Source organism: Rhinoderma darwinii, chromosome 2 (genome assembly GCF_050947455.1).
Source record: "Rhinoderma darwinii isolate aRhiDar2 chromosome 2, aRhiDar2.hap1, whole genome shotgun sequence".
In the NCBI taxonomy this organism is placed as follows: domain Eukaryota; kingdom Metazoa; phylum Chordata; class Amphibia; order Anura; family Rhinodermatidae; genus Rhinoderma; species Rhinoderma darwinii.
The window spans coordinates 307528440-307545926 of NC_134688.1; the positions used below are offsets into that span (position 1 = coordinate 307528440).

Below are 17487 nucleotides of genomic sequence, written 5' to 3' on the forward strand. Positions count from 1 at the left end.
AGATGGCGGCACCCATGGAAAGAAGATGGCGGCGGGTTCGGGGAAGCGAGCGGTGAGTACTCAGCCCAGCCCTGGGGCGGGGGCTTCTGCTGTGCCTGCTGCTTCTCCACCCCGGTCTCCCCCGGCCCCCTGTCAGCAGGGGTCAAGGCCGGGGGGGGGAGTGTGCTAGGGAGGATAGGGTCGAGGGAGTGGCGGGCCCGGTTTGCCCTTCTCCTGCCTTGTCTCATTTTTCTCCTGCAGGCCCAGTGAGGGAGCGTTCCAGGCGAGGGAGGAAACGCCGGGCTGGAAGACATCGCCGTCACGGCCATCACAGACGTCGCAGATCAGGTGGCGCAAAGAGGCATGGTCGGCGGTCTTCCTCATCTTCCAGCGATGGATTCTCCCACTCGTCGGCGACAACGACATCTGCCTCATCAGGATCATGGAGGAAGTCTTCGCGGAGATCGTCACGGCCGTAGAGACACAGTCGACGCCGGGAGGTGCGGCGCTTGTCGGGGGATCGTGAGCAGCTGTCCCAGGTTGTCCCTCCCGCCGGGCCGGTGGAGGAGGTTCAGGCCGTGGTTCCAGTGCCGCGGCAAGTGGCTGAAGGACCCTCTGGAGTCGGTGGGACCTCTGGGAGCGGTGAGTCGGCCTGCGGTGACGCATGGCTTAATAAATCTAATACATCGGGTGCGGATTTGATTTCTGTTTTAAAAGCCGTGGTGGCTGGGTTAAATGTGAATGAGGGAACGTCGGTTCCCTCGGTGCCACCAGAGGGGGCTAAGCTCCCGTCTGAGAGAGAAAATGCTTTAGCTAGTTTGACGTTTCGAGATTCATTGTTTTGTGGGGTCGCACCTCTCGGGACTCATTTGTCAGCTGAGATCAAGGACAAGATTTGGAGGAATGAATTTGTGGATATTTGGTCCTTGGTCTCGGTGGAGCAGGTGACTGTCGATAAGGAGCGGGTTTTTGAGAGAGGTGCAGATAGGAAAGCAAAAGTCGCTAAAACGTTTGGCAACTGGGTACAGTGTTATGCTACACTGGCTCATGTTATTTGCCAGCGCTATCCCGGGAAAGGGGCCGAGTTGTTTGTTTATTTTGACACAATTTTCAGCGCCCACAGGCTGCACAGTGGTGCGGCCTGGTGGCGTTATGATGAAGAATTTCGGCGTCGTTTGGCTTTGTCGCCCGATATTAGTTGGGCGACGAAGGCAACGGACGTGTGGTTGCAGCTCATCTTAGCGCAAGGGAGCAGGCAAAAACGACCCTTTCCCAGTGCGGCCGCAGTGCCAGGCCCCGCCCCTGGAGCTGCGGCCGCTAGGCCCACGGGGGCCTGTTGGCTCTACAACGAGGGCCTTTGTCGGTTCTTTGCCACGTGCAAATTCCGACATGAATGCTCCATCTGTGGGGGCGCTCATTCGGCGCTCTGGTGTTTCCGGAGAGGTAAGCAGCCGGGCAAGGCACCTCCTTCCGGCACAGCGGAGAACGCCGGTGAACGTGCTCGAGATGGTCCCATGGTTAGAGCGGTACCACAGGAGGCGGGAAGCAGAGGTGCTCACTAGCGGGTTTTCGTTTGGTTTTGAGATTCCTTTTGAATATTCTGCGACATTGTCATTGACTGACAATTTGAAGTCGATCAATGAGAATGTGGGCATTGCGCGTCTAAAATTGGCGAAAGAAGTGGAATTAGGGAGAATGGCAGGTCCATTCAGCGAGCCGCCGTATACGAATCTGCGAGTTTCCCCCCTTGGCTTAGTTCCAAAGAAGGAGCGGGGAAGGTTTAGGCTGATTCATCACCTTTCCTTTCCTCGCGGTGGTTCGGTTAACGACGGGATTTCCAGGGCGGAGGCGGCGGTTTCGTATACGTCTTTCGATGTTGCAGTGAGGCTGGTACAGGCGGCTGGACAGGGCGCGTTGTTAGCTAAGTCTGATATTGAAGCGGCCTTTCGTTTGCTGCCGGTTCATCCGGAGTGTTTTCACCTGCTGGGTTGTTGTTTAGATAATGGTTTTTATGTTGATATGTGCCTTCCCATGGGTTGTTCAATATCGTGCAGTTACTTTGAAATGTTTGCGTCATTTCTAGAATGGGTAGTTCGTTTGGAGTCTGGTTGTGATTCGATCATTCATCCTGGCGGCTCTGGGTTGTGCAGCACGTTGCTGCGGGTGTTTCGACAGGTGATGTCGCGTTTTGGGGTACCAATTTCTGAAGACAAGACGGAAGGCCCGGTAACTGTGTTGTTATTTTTGGGTATCGAAATAGATGCCGAGCAGATGATTTTTCGCTTGCCTGATGATAAATTGGCAAGGCTGGTGTCGCAAGTTGACCAGGTCATGGGGTCTAAAAAAGTGACGTTGAAACAGTTACAGTCGTTATTGGGACTGCTGGTGTTTGCTTGTCGGATAATTCCAATGGGTCGTGTTTTTTCTCGGCGTTTGTCTTTAGCCACTAGGGGTATATTGAAACCGAATCATTTCATCCGGGTAACTTCATGGATGAAGAAGGATTTGTTTGTCTGGCATTAATTTTTGAGTACGTTTAATGGGAGGTCGGTGTGTCAGGACGCGGAGTTGTCCAATATAGACTTGGAATTGTTTACGGATGCAGCTGGAAGTGATGGTTTTGGAGCAATTTTGGGCCGAAGTTGGTGTAGGTCCCCTTGGCCCTTGCATTGGGGTGAGTTAGGATTGTTACGTAATCTGACATTATTAGAATTGTTTCCTATTAGGGCATGACCACACATGGCGGAATTCCTCCGCAACTGTCCGCATCAATGCCGCACCTAATCCGGGTTGCGGATTACGGCTGCGGATCTGCACAAAATGTGCAGAAAATTGATGCGGACTAGCTGCTGCGGACTGCGGGAAAAGTGCTTCCCTTCTCCCTATCAGTGCAGGATAGAGAGAAGGGACAGCACTTTCCCTAGTGAAAGTAAAAGAAATTCATACTTACCGCCCGTTGTCTTTATGACGCGTCCCTCCTTCGGCATCCAGCCCGACCTCCCTGGATGACGCGCCAGTCCATGTGACCGCTGCAGCCTGTGCTTGGCCTGTGATTGGCTGCAGCCGTCACTTACACTGAAACGTCATCCTGGGAGGCCGGACTGGAGACAGAAACAGGGAGTTCTCGGTAAGTATGAACTTATATGTTTTTTTACAGATACATGTATATTGAGATCGGTAGTCACTGTCCCGGGTGCAGAAACAGTTACTGCCGATCGCTTAACTCTTTCAGCACCCTGGACAGTGACTATTTACTGACGTCTCCTAGCAACGCTCCCGTCATTACGGGAGCCCCATTGACTTCCTCAGTCTGGCTGTAGACCTAGAAATACATAGGTCCAGCCAGAATGAAGAAATGTCATGTTAAAAAACCAATACGCTCCGCACCACACATAACATGTGCATGACAGCTGCGGACTTCATTGCGGAACTTAGAATCTCCATTGAAGTCAATGGAGAAATTCCGCCATGAGTCCGCAACCAGTCCGCCACTGCTCCGCAACATCCCTTGCATGCTGCGGACACCAAATTCCGCTCCGCAGCCTATGCTCCGCAGCGGAATTGTACGCATCGTGTAAACGAACACTGCTAAATTAAAGTGAAAGTCAATGGAGAAACGGCTCCGCTGCGGATTAACGCTGCGGAGTGTCCGCAGCGGAATTTAAGTGAAAATCCGCCATGTGTGAACCCGCCCTTATAGTTGCAGTAGAGTTGTGGGGTAGCGTGATGGTGAATAAGCGGATTGTATTTTGGACAGACAACATGGCGGTTGTGCATGCGGTGAATGGGTTGTCGTCTAGTTCATTACCGGTATTAGCTTTATTACGACGGTTGGTTTTGAAGTGTTTAAGGTTGAATGTGTGGTTTCGTGCAAAACATGTTCCGGGAGTCCGTAATGTGATGGCTGATGCTTTGTCTCGTTCACAGATGTCCTGGTTTCGGGAATTGCACCCGGCAGCTTTGGCAGAAGGGGAGTCCCCCCCCCTTCACTTATGGGCCCTGGTCGAGGACAACTTATGAGACTGTTGAGGGGTTCGGTGGTACCGGCGACTTGGAAGAGTCATTGCAGAGCGTGGGATCGGTGGTTGGAGATTGCGGGGGATAACTTCCCGTCACAGGATGGGTGTCACCTTGATGTCACGTTGTCAAGTTTGGTACAATTACGTCAGGAAGAGGGCAGTGCGACCACTGCAAGCAAGTTTTTAGCAGGTGTGGCCTTTATGTTAAAATTGTGGGGATGCAGAGATGTTACGAAAGAATTTGTTGTTAGGCAGTCTTTGAAAGGGTGGAGAAAAGAGGCGTGTTCCAGGAACACGAGGCGTCCAGTATCCTTTTCGCTCCTGGGTCGGCTTCTAGCCGTTTTATGTTTTGTGTGCCGGGATGAATATGAGGTGTCTTTGTTTGGTGCGGCATTTTCTTTGGCTTTCTTTGCCGCATTACGGGTCAGTGAGCTGGTTCCGCCCAGCGTGGGCGCAAACGGTGGGTTTCTCGGATCTGATGTAGTGGCGTTGGGAGATTCTCTCCGGGTCTGCGTTCGGAGGTCTAAGACAGACACGGCAGGGAGGGGAGCTTGGTTGTCGATTGGGCGGATTGGGGGGCAGGATTGCCCGGTGAGATGGGTTCAGGAATTCGTGTTAGTCCGAGTGCCCGGGGCTCAATTCTTGATACATCAGGATGGATCAGCAATGTCGCGTTTTCAATTTGAGGCGGTTTTTAAGGCCGGGTTGAAATACTTGGGTTTGCCACCGGGCGAGTTTGGTACACATTCATTTAGGATTGGGGCGGCAACTGAGGCGGATGCCTTGGGCTTGGATTCAGCGGCTATCATGCGTCTGGGTAGATGGCGTTCTAATAGCTATAAGTCGTATGTGCGACCTGATCTGGTTTTAAAGTGTGATTAAGCTTGGAGGTTCCCTGGTTAGTTCTCCCACCCACCCAACCCCCCCCTTTTTTTTTTTTCCCTTCCTCGTTTCTTGGGTATCGTGTTATGCTAATCCTGCATGTATCTTCATTTGACCGGAATGTAGCTTGATTTTTCCTTTGTTAGGGTCTCGGCGCCCCCAGGTGTGGATCTTGGGACATTCTTATGTGCATTGGGCAGCGGTTCGAGCAGGACGGAGGCTGTTGGGTCCGAATTTGGGCCTCTCACAGGCCGACGTCCATTGGAGAGGTGTCCGGGGACTACGGTGGGTGCAGTTACTGCCAGAGGTAGTGGCAGTTACGAGGCACACATACGGACCTGTTGTCCTGATCATCCATGCTGGGGGGAATGATATCGGCCGAGTTAAAATGGCCGAGTTATTATCGTTTATACGGACTGATTTGGCGCGCTTTCAGGACCTGTTCGCCCGTTGTGTTGTGGTTTGGTCCGAGATAGTGGCGCGCACGGTGTGGCGAGGAGCGAGGAACATGGCAGCATTGGAGAGAGTGCGCAGGCTGATTAATGTGCGGGTGTCGCGGTTCATTCGCTCTATAGGGGGAATTGGGTTGCGGCACCAATCTCTGGAGGGGGATAATGCGGATTTGCTGGCGCCGGATGGAGTGCATCTAAATGATATCGGGCTTGATATCTTTTTATTGGACCTGTTGGATGGTGCTGAGAGAGGCCTGGCGTTGCTTGGTGGGGGTGGTCGGGGGACTGAGTAGGTTTCTCAGTTCCCCTTCTTGGCGGAAAGTACGGCAGAAGAATACAAAGTTAGCACCCTACATGCCTGATGGAGACAGGGAGCATCGGCATTTCAGGAGAAGGAGAGAGAAAAAGAAATATATATATGTCTTCATGCCGATGGTTGTAAATAATAATAAAGCTGTGGCCACTTCCACATTTCCATAAAGAAGGTGTTGGTGTGTTAATTCAAAAGAAGGATGGTTATGGTCCTGGGGCAGGTAAGGTGGATAATGGGTCCTTGCAGTCTTGCAGACACTGAAGCGCCAAGGGAGAGTGTCAGGGACTGCAAGGGGTTAAGAAAGGATGGAACGGTTTAAAATAATGCCCAGGACCGGGATTGGTGAACAAGGGGTGAGAGGGGCGAGGTTAAGAAGATATAAGGCAGGGGGTTGGGGCAGAAAGCCCTCTTACCTTCAAGCTGCAGTGGAAGAAACACCCGCCCTCCCTCCCTCCCCTGGTGGTGTTGGTTTTGTTTTTGGAAACATTTTTTCTACGGTTATATTCTTGTTCTGGCGTTTTTTCTGGTTTTTCGTAGATGTCACAGCTGGCGGAAAGTACGGCAGAAGAAGACAAAGTTAGCACCCTACATGCCTGATGGAGACAGGGAGCATCGGCATTTCAGGAGAAGGTGAGAGAAAAAGAAATATATATATGTCTTCATGCCGATGGTTGTAAATAATAATAAAGCTGTGGCCACTTCCACATTTCCATAAAGAAGGTGTTGGTGTGTTAATTCAAAAGAAGGATGGTTATGGTCCTGGGGCAGGTAAGGTGGATAATGGGTCCTTGCAGTCTCATTTCCAATGGTGCTATCTAAAAGGGGGGTGGTGCTATCTTCAAGGGGGTGTGGCACTATCTACAGGGAACACTGTGGCGCTATGTACATGGGCACTATCTACATGGGCACTGTGTTACTATCTACAAGGGCACTGGCACTAGGGGCAGCTAAGGGGACATTATGCTGTATGGTGGAATTTAGGGGAATTTGTTTGGGCATTATAATGTATGGGAGAATCTGTGTTGGCATTCTAATGTATGAGGGCATCTGTGTGGGAATTATAATATATGGGGGCATCTGTGTTGGCTTTATACTGTATGGGTGCATCTATGGGTCAGTATACTGTATGGTGGCAGCTATGGGGGCATTATATTGTATGGTGGTGTGGTCGCAACGGCACCACTACGCCTCGATTTCTGTAGGTTCCAAAGAAGGTATATATATATATATATATATATATATATATATATATATATATAAAGAAAGAAGATTTGCAGCACTCCAATGTGAAAAAAGTGGTGGTTTATTCAATCCAAGAACAACAGCAACGTTTCAATCCTACAATAGGATCTTTATCAAGATTTCAATTTGTTTTGATATTCAGCGCAGGAGCGTAACTAGGAAAGACTGGGCCCCATATCAAACTCTTGACCGGGGCCCCCCTCCCGGGTGCCACAAGCAGCCCCCCTTATAAATAGTGCCCCCTGTAGAATGTGCCATAGAGCCCCCCTGTAGAGAGTGCTATATAGCCACGCTTATAGATAGTGTCACACCCTATTTATAGATAGCGCCCCCACCTCCCCCTTATAGATAGCGCCATACAGCCCCCTGTAGATATTGCCATAAAGCCCCCACTGTATATAGCGCTATATAGCTCACACTATATATAGTGCCACACAGCCCCCCCCTTAGTAGAAAGTGCAGCACAGCCCCTCCTTAGTAGAAAATAACACACACAGACACCTGTAGATTGCGCCACACTCAGCCCCCTGTATATAGAGCCACAGCCCTCCCCTTGTAAATAGTGCCATACAGTTCCCCCATGTGTATAGTGCCACACAGCTCCCCATTGTGTATAGTGCCACACAGCCCCCCCTTTGTGTATAGTGCCGCAAGGCAATGGCGCATCCGAGAAAGTTGTATCAGCCAGGGAGATGTCACTCAAACATGGAAAGGTGGGTTTGGAGGCAGGACTATGTGACTCTTCAGGATAGCGGCACTGCCCCATGACGCTTTAATGAGTAATTAGCATATATTTTGCGTAGTTTTAAAAGTGGATTTTAAGAATTTTGCTGCATCTGAAAAAAAACATACAAGGGAATGTTTGGAAATATTGTCAGGTCATGTATTACCGCATGGTGGCGGTTCAAGGGGTTAAAACTACCTGACAGATTCCCATTATATATAAAATGAATTGAGAACAATTCCATCTGCCCTGCAATTTTGTTATTATAAATATATCCTATATAATTACAGATCCAGAACAAGCTCTGACATATATACAGTACCACAACCAAGCTCAGTACATAAATACAGTACCACAACCAAGATCAGTACATAAATACAGCACTAGAACAAACGAAGTATATATAGACAGCACCAGAACCAAGATCTGTACATAAATACAGCACTAGAACCAAGCTCTGACATATATACAGCAGCAGAACAAAGCTCAGTACACATATACAGCACTAGAACCAAGCTCAGTACATAAATACAGCACTAGAACCAAGCCCATACATATATACAGCACCAGAACCAACCTCAGTACATAAATACAGCACCAAAACCAACCTCAGTACATAAATACAGCACCAGAACAAACCTCAGTACATAAATACATCCCCAGAACTAAGCTCAGTACATATATACACAGAACCAAAACCAATCTCATACGTATATACAGCACCAGAACCAAGCTCAGTACTTACATACAGCATCAGAACAAAGATCAGTACATATATACAACACCAGGACAAATACAGCTCAACTTAGTGTAACCCCTGCCATATAGGTTTGTACGGCGTAAAACTACAGCTCCCAGCATGGCCCGAAACAATGGTGAGGATATGCTGGGAGATGCTGTTTCACAAAAAAAAAATCATATCATAATCTTGCACCTCTAACTATAATAGCACCATACACTGTGTCCCTGATTATACTAGTACCATACACTGTCACACACACACACACACACACACACACACACACACACACACACACGTGCCCCCTGTAGATAGTGCCCCCATAGCCACCGTGCTGCCCTACATATAGCTTCCCCTATAGGTAGTGCTCCATGTATAGCCCACCTCTGTAGACAGTGCCCTACATATAGCCACCCTGTTGCTAGTACCCCACAGGTAACCCACCCCTGTATATAGTGTCCCACATATAGACCACCCCTATAGAAAGTGCCCTAAAAATAGCTCCCCTATAGATAGTGGTCTATATATAGCCCACTCCTGTATATTGTCTTACATATAGCTGCCCCTTTATATAGTGCCCCACATATAGACCACCCTGTAGATAGTGCCCCACATATAGACCCCCCTGTAGATAGTGGCCCACATAAAGACCCCCCTGTATATAGTGGCCCACATCACCACATATAGACCCCCCCCCTGTAGATTGTGCCCCACATACCCACATACAGACCACCTCTGTAGTTAGTGCCCCACATCCCCACATATAGACCCCCTCTGTATATAGTGGCCGACATATAGACAACTCCCCTGTAGATAGTGCCCCACATATAGACCCCTCCTGTAGATAGTGGCCCACATATAGACCCCCCCTGTATATAGTGGCCCACATCCCCACATAAAGACCCCCCCTGTAGATTGTGCCCCACATCCCCACATACAGACCACCCCTGTAGCTAGTGCCCCACATCCCCACATATAGACCCCCCCTGTAAATAGTGGGCCACATATAGACGACCCCCTGTAGATAGAGCTCCCACTATAGATAATGCTATTAACAGTTTTATGAGAGGAAAAAAAAACAAAAAAACTTTACATACTCACATGATCCCGTTCCTGTTCACTGGCGATGCAGATCTGCTCTCTTCTGAGCAGGTCTGCAGGAGCTGAACGAGCGTCGTCCAATAACGCTGATTGGCGGGGCAGAATGACTTGCCCTGTCAATCAGGGCCTTTTAAGCATGGAAGTGGCGCAATGACGTCATCGCGCCGCTAGCCAATCAGATTCATTGTAAGGCGCTGAATGGTCGTCACTAATGCATGTATTTGGCTGTCGCTAGCAATGGGGACCCCGCCGGTGCTAGCGACGCCTACAGGCATGAGAGGGCCTGTGTTGCCCGGCCCATACTTGTTGGAGGCTCGGCGGCGCAGGCCCAATAGTAGCGGCGCTACTGCTGTAGCAGCCATAACAGCTGGTAGCGGTGCCACCGGGCATATGGGGGGGCGTGTCAGCTGGCGGCACGGGCCCCCTCAAGCCATGGGCCCCGTAGCAGCCGCTACGGCTGCTACCTCGGTAGTTACGCCACTGATACAGTGTATATTTATAAGATACATAGAACAAAGAGCATAACTCATTGGGGGTAGTCTGCAAAGGGAGAAACCCTCCCTCTGACCTTGATGAATACAGAAGAGTGAATTCCTTTGTACTAAGCACGTGATCACTAAATATTACTTGCATAAACTGTTATACTGCCAAAAAGAAATACCTAAGCATCTGCAGACTATTACAAGGCAAACTAAAAGACAAAAATGAATATCACACTGTGCAGTGTATACTGACACAAAATACAAAACATGGAACTTTGAAATTATTCCTTCACAGTGGTAGCTATGGGGGCATTATACTGTGTGGAAGGCACTATGGGAGCATGATACTGTGTGAGCTGAACCGCTGTGTATGGGCGGTGATTTGGTGGGATTAGAGGCGTGGTTTAAAAGAAAAACAAATGGCGCATCGGTTGTCCCTCTTTGTGATACTTGAAAGTTGGGCGGTATGATAGTAGTGTCATTGGGATTTATATTTAAACTGTAAAGTTAATTTGCGAGGTGTAAATGCTGGGTGCTTAGTGGCTATATCTTCATGATGAGGGATTGCACATATTTTGGATTTGGGAGTGTTGGAAGGTTCTTGTGTAAATAAATATATTTGTGAGGGGCATTTTTACTAGTTTGAATATTGGACTGTTGGTTGATTTGAATCTTATATCCCATTATAATGATTATTAATACCCATTCTGAGTGTTAACGTTCCATCATGACCTAAATCAGCTTTTATTTGTCGTTGAATATGTTTTTATGGTTAATAAATGGCTTGAATTATATTTGTGGTGTCTTACTATACGCCCTCGTGTAGGTATGACAGTACTGACTGGATTTGATACTATACTGGTTTGAATATATGGTCTATAGTAGAATATATTCTAGTAGTTTGTGTCTATTGTGACATTCTGTGCACAATTCCGCATAGCCTTGTAGGCAGGGCCCTGGAATCCTGCGCTTGCATTATTGTAAATTTGAACAAACTTTATTAATCACAATCTGCGTAACAGTCTGAGCAGATCAGAATAGCAAGGCATGCGTGTCACGGCATTACGTTGGCTATACACAAGACCTTGGATTAGGGGTTTATGGAATGTACGTGTGACGTAGGTACGTTTGTCTCGGAAGTGGCGGTGGAGGCGTGGTTGCCGGGGTGACGGCGGGATGGGGAAAGAGCAGGAGCTCCTAGAAGCCGCTCGTACCGGTAACCGGGCAGCGGTAGAGAGGTTGTTGGGGGGTAAGAGATTAAGTGGGGCCGGTCCAGGTGGAGCTTCGGGGGGCGGGACTGGAGCCAGTGGAGGAGGGTCTGGCAGTCACCCACTAAGTAGCCTGCTCAGGTAAGGCGTTCATACTAATAATGCGCACTGTAACACTTCGATAACTTGTCCGAGGGGGTTAATATGGCTGGAGTGTGCCGTTTGCTGTTATTGAATTGTACTTGTCTACCCATAGTGAAAGCTCAATTGCTTTAATAGCTCTTGGGTGCAGTCAGTAGTTCGCTGGTTCACAGCAGTGAATGCGTTGTGTGGTTTCGACCTCTGTTGGTGATAACATAAGATTTTGTGTGTGTCAAATTTGTCCATAATTCCATAAAGGTATACCAAGGCAGCAAATGTAGCTTCTAGGGGAACTCTAGCAGACTGTACAGTATAAAGTCATCACATATGGAATCTTATGTTCGGTGCTGTACCCAGGAATAGCTTTAGCAATGGGGCACAAGAGCCTCCGGCTACACCTAACTCAATGATCCTGACTACAGTGATAATTGTTTACTTATTTTTGTTCATAGATGTGAGGTGATCATAAAATCCTATTTACTAGAGTATAACATCTGGCCTCATTGAAGTCACCGGCAGTAAAAACAACGTACGAACTGCAAAACAATACCCCAAATCGTGTAATGATTTGCTGCTCTAAAACCCCTCTAAACAGCGTGTGTGAACGTGTGCTTAGGTCTTCTATTAGCGATACAACCTGGAATGATTCACTTAAATCTTTATTTTAGTTTCACGTTTTGATTGGCTGCTGAATTCAATATTTCACTGTAATGTGCATTAAATTTGCTGAGGAAACAAGCAAGTTTCAAGTGCATCTGTCGCCAGGACAGGCTGTCATGGAGGTGCGCACTGCAACTTGCACTTCCGAGACCTGGCAGCTCCTGCTTCTTCTGAGAATAGAGGCTGATGTCTGGGGCGTTCAGCTACGCTTAGATGTAGCACTATACACCCCAAAAATCTGCAACAAAGTACAGTACAATACATGGGAGTGTTTTTTCTTTAAATCCTTATTCTTACCTAGCTCTGGACTTTTTCACGCATTGTAAACAGGGCTCCAGGCTTTAAAAATAAAAAATAAAATCACTTAAAGCATTGGCTGCTAAATTTGGGAGCCTATTCTTAGTATAATCATCTTTTTTCGCTGGTGAACGGGCCGGCGGCAGCGCTTGCACTAGACTGCGGGCGGACGGGCCGGTGGCAGTGTTTGCGCTAGACTGCGGGCGGACGGGCCGGTGGCAGTGTTTGCGCTAGACTGCGGGCGGACGGGCCGGTGGCAGCGTTTGCGCTAGACTGCGGGCGGACGGGCCGGTGGCAGCATTTGCGCTAGATTGCTTTCGAACGGGCCGGTGGCAGCGTTTGCGCTAGACTGTGGGCGGACGGGCCGGTGGCAGCGTTTGCGCTAGACTGCGGGCGGACGGGCCGTTGGCAGCGTTTGCGCTAGACTGCGGGCGGACGGGCCGTTGGCAGCGTTTGCGCTAGACTGCGGGCGGACGGGCCGTTGGCAGCGTTTGCGCTAGACTGCGGGCGGACGGGCCGTTGGCAGCGTTTGCGCTAGACTGCGGGCGGACGGGCCGTTGGCAGCGTTTGCGCTAGACTGCGGGCGGACGGGCCGTTGGCAGCGTTTGCGCTAGACTGCGGGCGGACGGGCCGTTGGCAGCGTTTGCGCTAGACTGCGGGCGGACGGGCCGTTGGCAGCGTTTGCGCTAGACTGCGGGCGGACGGGCCGTTGGCAGCGTCTGCGCTAGACTGCGGGCGGACGGGCCGTTGGCAGCGTTTGCGCTAGACTGCGGGCGGACGGGCCGTTGGCAGCGTTTGCGCTAGACTGCGGGCGGACGGGCCGTTGGCAGCGTTTGCGCTAGACTGCGGGCGGACGGGCCGTTGGCAGCGTTTGCGCTAGACTGCGGGCGGACGGGCCGTTGGCAGCGTTTGCGCTAGACTGCGGGCGGACGGGCCGTTGGCAGCGTTTGCGCTAGACTGCGGGCGGAGAGGGCCGTTGGCAGCGTTTGCGCTAGACTGCGGGTGGAGAGGGCCGTTGGCAGCGTTTGCGCTAGACTGCGGGCGGAGAGGGCCGTTGGCAGCGTTTGCGCTAGACTGCGGGCGGAGAGGGCCGTTGGCAGCGTTTGCGCTAGACTGCGGGCGGAGAGGGCCGTTGGCAGCGTTTGCGCTAGACTGCGGGCGGAGAGGGCCGTTGGCAGCGTTTGCGCTAGACTGCGGGCGGAGAGGGCCGTTGGCAGCGTTTGCGCTAGACTGCGGGCGGAGAGGGCCGTTGGCAGCGTTTGCGCTAGACTGCGGGCGGAGAGGGCCGTTGGCAGCGTTTGCGCTAGACTGCGGGCGGAGAGGGCCGTTGGCAGCGTTTGCGCTAGACTGCGGGCGGAGAGGGCCGTTGGCAGCGTTTGCGCTAGACTGCGGGCGGAGAGGGCCGTTGGCAGCGTTTGCGCTAGACTGCGGGCGGAGAGGGCCGTTGGCAGCGTTTGCGCTAGACTGCGGGCGGAGAGGGCCGTTGGCAGCGTTTGCGCTAGACTGCGGGCGGAGAGGGCCGTTGGCAGCGTTTGCGCTAGACTGCGGGCGGAGAGGGCCGTTGGCAGCGTTTGCGCTAGACTGCGGGCGGACGGGCCGTTGGCAGCGTTTGCGCTAGACTGCGGGCGGACGGGCCGTTGGCAGCGTTTGCGCTAGACTGCGGGCGGACGGGCCGTTGGCAGCGTTTGCGCTAGACTGCGGGCGGACGGGCCGTTGGCAGCGTTTGCGCTAGACTGCGGGCGGACGGGCCGTTGGCAGCGTTTGCGCTAGACTGCGGGCGGACGGGCCGTTGGCAGCGTTTGCGCTAGACCGCGGGCGGACGGGCCGTTGGCAGCGTTTGCGCTAGACCGCGGGCGGACGGGCCGTTGGCAGCGTTTGCGCTAGACCGCGGGCGGACGGGCCGGTGGCAGCGTTTGCGCTAGACCGCGGGCGGACGGGCCGTTGGCAGCGTTTGCGCTAGACCGCGGGCGGACGGGCCGGTGGCAGCGTTTGCGCTAGACTGCGGGCGGGCCGGTGGGACACACTAACTTCCGTTTGACAAAACTCAGATGAATTGTTGATAAATGTTTCCGATCAGCTTCTATGCCAGCGTCAAGCTATACCATATTTCCTATCGTAGTGTTTATATGACAGGATTAGGAACTTCATGATGATAAGTGTCCATACCAAAGTTTGTGGTTCTGGATTTTTCTGATGTCCACTATGTAGTACTGCTCCCCTTTCTTATTATTGTGTATGTATCAAGCTGGGGTACCCCTCTCTAAAGCTGCACAACCTATTCTATTATAGCTTGCCAAGCATTGCTCGGGAAATATTAACGCTACAAGCTGTAATCCCCCTGCCTGCTACGTGTGTCTTCTGTGAGAAATGCGAGGGGGGGGGGGGGGGTATTACCGGCATCGCATTCATTGCTCGTTGTGGTCAATGTTGGGTGCACATTTCCAAGACTTTTGTCTGGTTGGTCTTCATCACAGCACATACACAGAACATTTGGACTGACTTGGATGTTTACTGCGTTGTTTGCGTTCCATTATGCTTACGTGTCTAGCGCTGCTTCTGTCATCTCATTGTCTGGCATGGATTGGAGGAGGCTCTGCAGGGGCACAGTCTTCACCTCCACCCTCCAATCCTCAACAGGTGGCACAAACAGAGCTGGATATGTTATAGCAATGGAATGCAAACAATGTGGCGAATGTCTTAGTACAAGTATATAGCAAGCAGTAGATGCAGTCACAAATGGCGACTATAGCCACAGTCCTGGCAACAAATGAAATTTTAGTCGGCTTCTGGCTTGTTCAGCGCATGTGCAGTAGCAAACATGCCCGCACCTGTAGGGTAAGGACACCCGTGTATACACTGCAGGATTTCCGCAACGGATTTCATTGCCGCACATTACAGTATCAGCCCAAAAAACTTTTATGCTGCGGAATGTGGCTGTTTTTTATTGAAGGTTTTCCCCATTGAATTCATTGGGGAGGTAAAACCCGCAAGAAATAGGCACATGTTTTTGCAGCGGAAAAGCTGCGATATCGCAAATCAATACTTTTATTTTTCCGGGACGTTACAGGGCTTAGCAGCAATTCCTCATATGTTCAAAAAAATTTCAAGGGACTTCTATATTAGAAAGTGCCAATGAAATACCCCATTTTGAAATCTGTACCCCTCAAAGTATTCAAAACCGCATTCGGAAAGTTTCTTAACCCGTTAAGCGTTTCACAGGAATTAAAGCAAAGTAGAGGGGAAATTTACAAACTTCATATTCATTTGTAATACATTTTTTTTCCGTAACTCAAAGTTTTACCAGAGAAACACAATCAATATTTATTTCCCAGATTCTGCAGTTTTTAGAAATATCCCACGTGTGGCCCTAGAGTGCTAATGGTTTGAAACACCGGACTCAGAAGCAAAGGAGCACCTAGTGGATTTCAGGGCCTCCTTTTCTTTTTTTTTTTTTTTTTTTTTTTTTTTTTTTTTTTTTTTTAGAATATATTTTAGGCACCATGTCAGGTTTGAAGATGTCTTCTGGTGCGTAAACAGGGGAAACCCCCCTAAAGTGACCCTATTTTGGAAACCACACCCCTCAAGGAATTTATCTAGGGGTATAATTAGAATTTTGTCTCCACAGTTTTCTTGCAGAATTTAGTGTAAGTGCAGGAAGACACCTCAATGTTTATTGGGATTCTTCTTCTGAGTTTAGAAATAGCCCCAAAGTGGTCTCAATATGTAGTCTGGAAACTTAGCAGGTCCTGGAAGTGAAGAAGCGCCACAAGGATTTTGATGCCTTATTTTTACTCTGATGATATTTAGCCACAAGCATAGGCCTAAAAATTGTGCAGATCATACACATTTGTTAGAGTATTAGGTATTTATCTAGGGGTATAATGAGTGCCCAATTTTAAAAATGTGTAAGATACCAGTATGATAAAGGGAGGGGGTGGGAGTTTTAAAAGTATAAAATTTTTAATCCAGGGAGGTGTGGTAGATGCGGAAGCAGTCCTTCATGCACACTCCGGGTTTAGATGGGCAAGTGTCAGCAATGATATGTGGTATCCTTACGGATACCCCTTTTTGTGCTGACATGGCACCTTTTTTGTGCCCTGCCTTTTTTTTTCCTGTGCCAGGCACTTCACTAGGAAAGTGCTGCCCAGGAACAATTCGGCAAACATTACTTGGAGCAGCAGATGTTTCCCCCCACCTAGTCTCCATTTTATAATTCTCTCTTGGTACTCCAAGCATGTACCCAGATGGCCAGCTTTCCTGAAAATTAAAAAGGAGTTATAGTGCCATCTGGACAAGGTATACTGACAATTTCTTGTATCAGATTTTACTCTCTCATGGCACTATATGGTTTCAACACCTGATCATTCAGGTCACCCCCCCCCCCCCCCGTGAATTTATTACATCTCCGAATGCACACAGGCTTCATTGTGGATGATGATGTTCCACATGTGGGGACAGGGGTGCAGCTGGCGTCATGTATGGATGTCAACCTACAGACAGACCCCTCTTTTGTCTCTAAATTTGAGGCACAGGATCCCATCCTGCAGCAATGCCCTGCTTTCGCCAATTTGCAGGGAATGGCTGATGAAGGTCTTGGGAAGGTGCCTCTGATTTTTTTCGCACCGTCCCACATGCCACTCTTTTTTGTCTTTTAGACATTTGAACGGGTACACTTGTGTACCAGTTGTCCAAGTACCCCATATCAGGCGGTGGGTACAGGAGCTCCCACACTACCTTTCCTGTTGTGGACAGGACGGGGGGGGACGGACAATTTGCGGCCTCTATTGTCCTATCCTTCTCCCTCATAAATCCGGAAAGCATGTGTGTATCCGGTCTCCGATTCGCACAGCTTGCACATTTTTATCCCGTACCTGGTCGCTTATATGGTAAATTTTGCCCTTGAAGTTCACCAGGGATTCCTCTATGGATATTTCTTTTTGAGGGGTGTAGACTGATGAAAAATGTTGGGATGAAATGTTAATAAGGGGCCTAATTTTAAAGTATCGAAATTGAGGTCATCCTCAGGGGGGCATTGGGAAATTTATGGAGGGCCTCAATGCGGGATCTCGTCATAGTATTGCGGTACAGCGGACAATGATCGAGAATGTCCGTGGACCAGTAGGATCTCACTTCGGCTTTTTTGACCCATGTTGAGTACTAACACCCAATACTTGTGCATTTCTTCACAATTTGTCGGTTGCCACCGATTGGCCTGGGCATGAAATGCGTTCGGGTGTTCTGGAATAAA

At 49.9% G+C, this 17487-nt stretch overlaps 1 protein-coding gene across 3 annotated transcripts in view; it reads left to right on the plus strand.

The window, feature by feature from the left end:
• The first annotated feature begins 11076 nt into the window (after positions 1-11076).
• ANKS1A (ankyrin repeat and sterile alpha motif domain containing 1A) overlaps positions 11077-17487 on the plus strand; it is a 248160-nt gene continuing 241749 nt past the window's right edge. For all 3 annotated transcript variants that reach the window (XM_075853521.1, XM_075853522.1, XM_075853523.1), the window contains exon 1: positions 11077-11282. In XM_075853521.1, the coding sequence (XP_075709636.1) occupies positions 11110-11282 (173 nt within the window). In that variant the 5' untranslated portion in view covers positions 11077-11109. The remainder of the gene's footprint in view (positions 11283-17487) is intronic.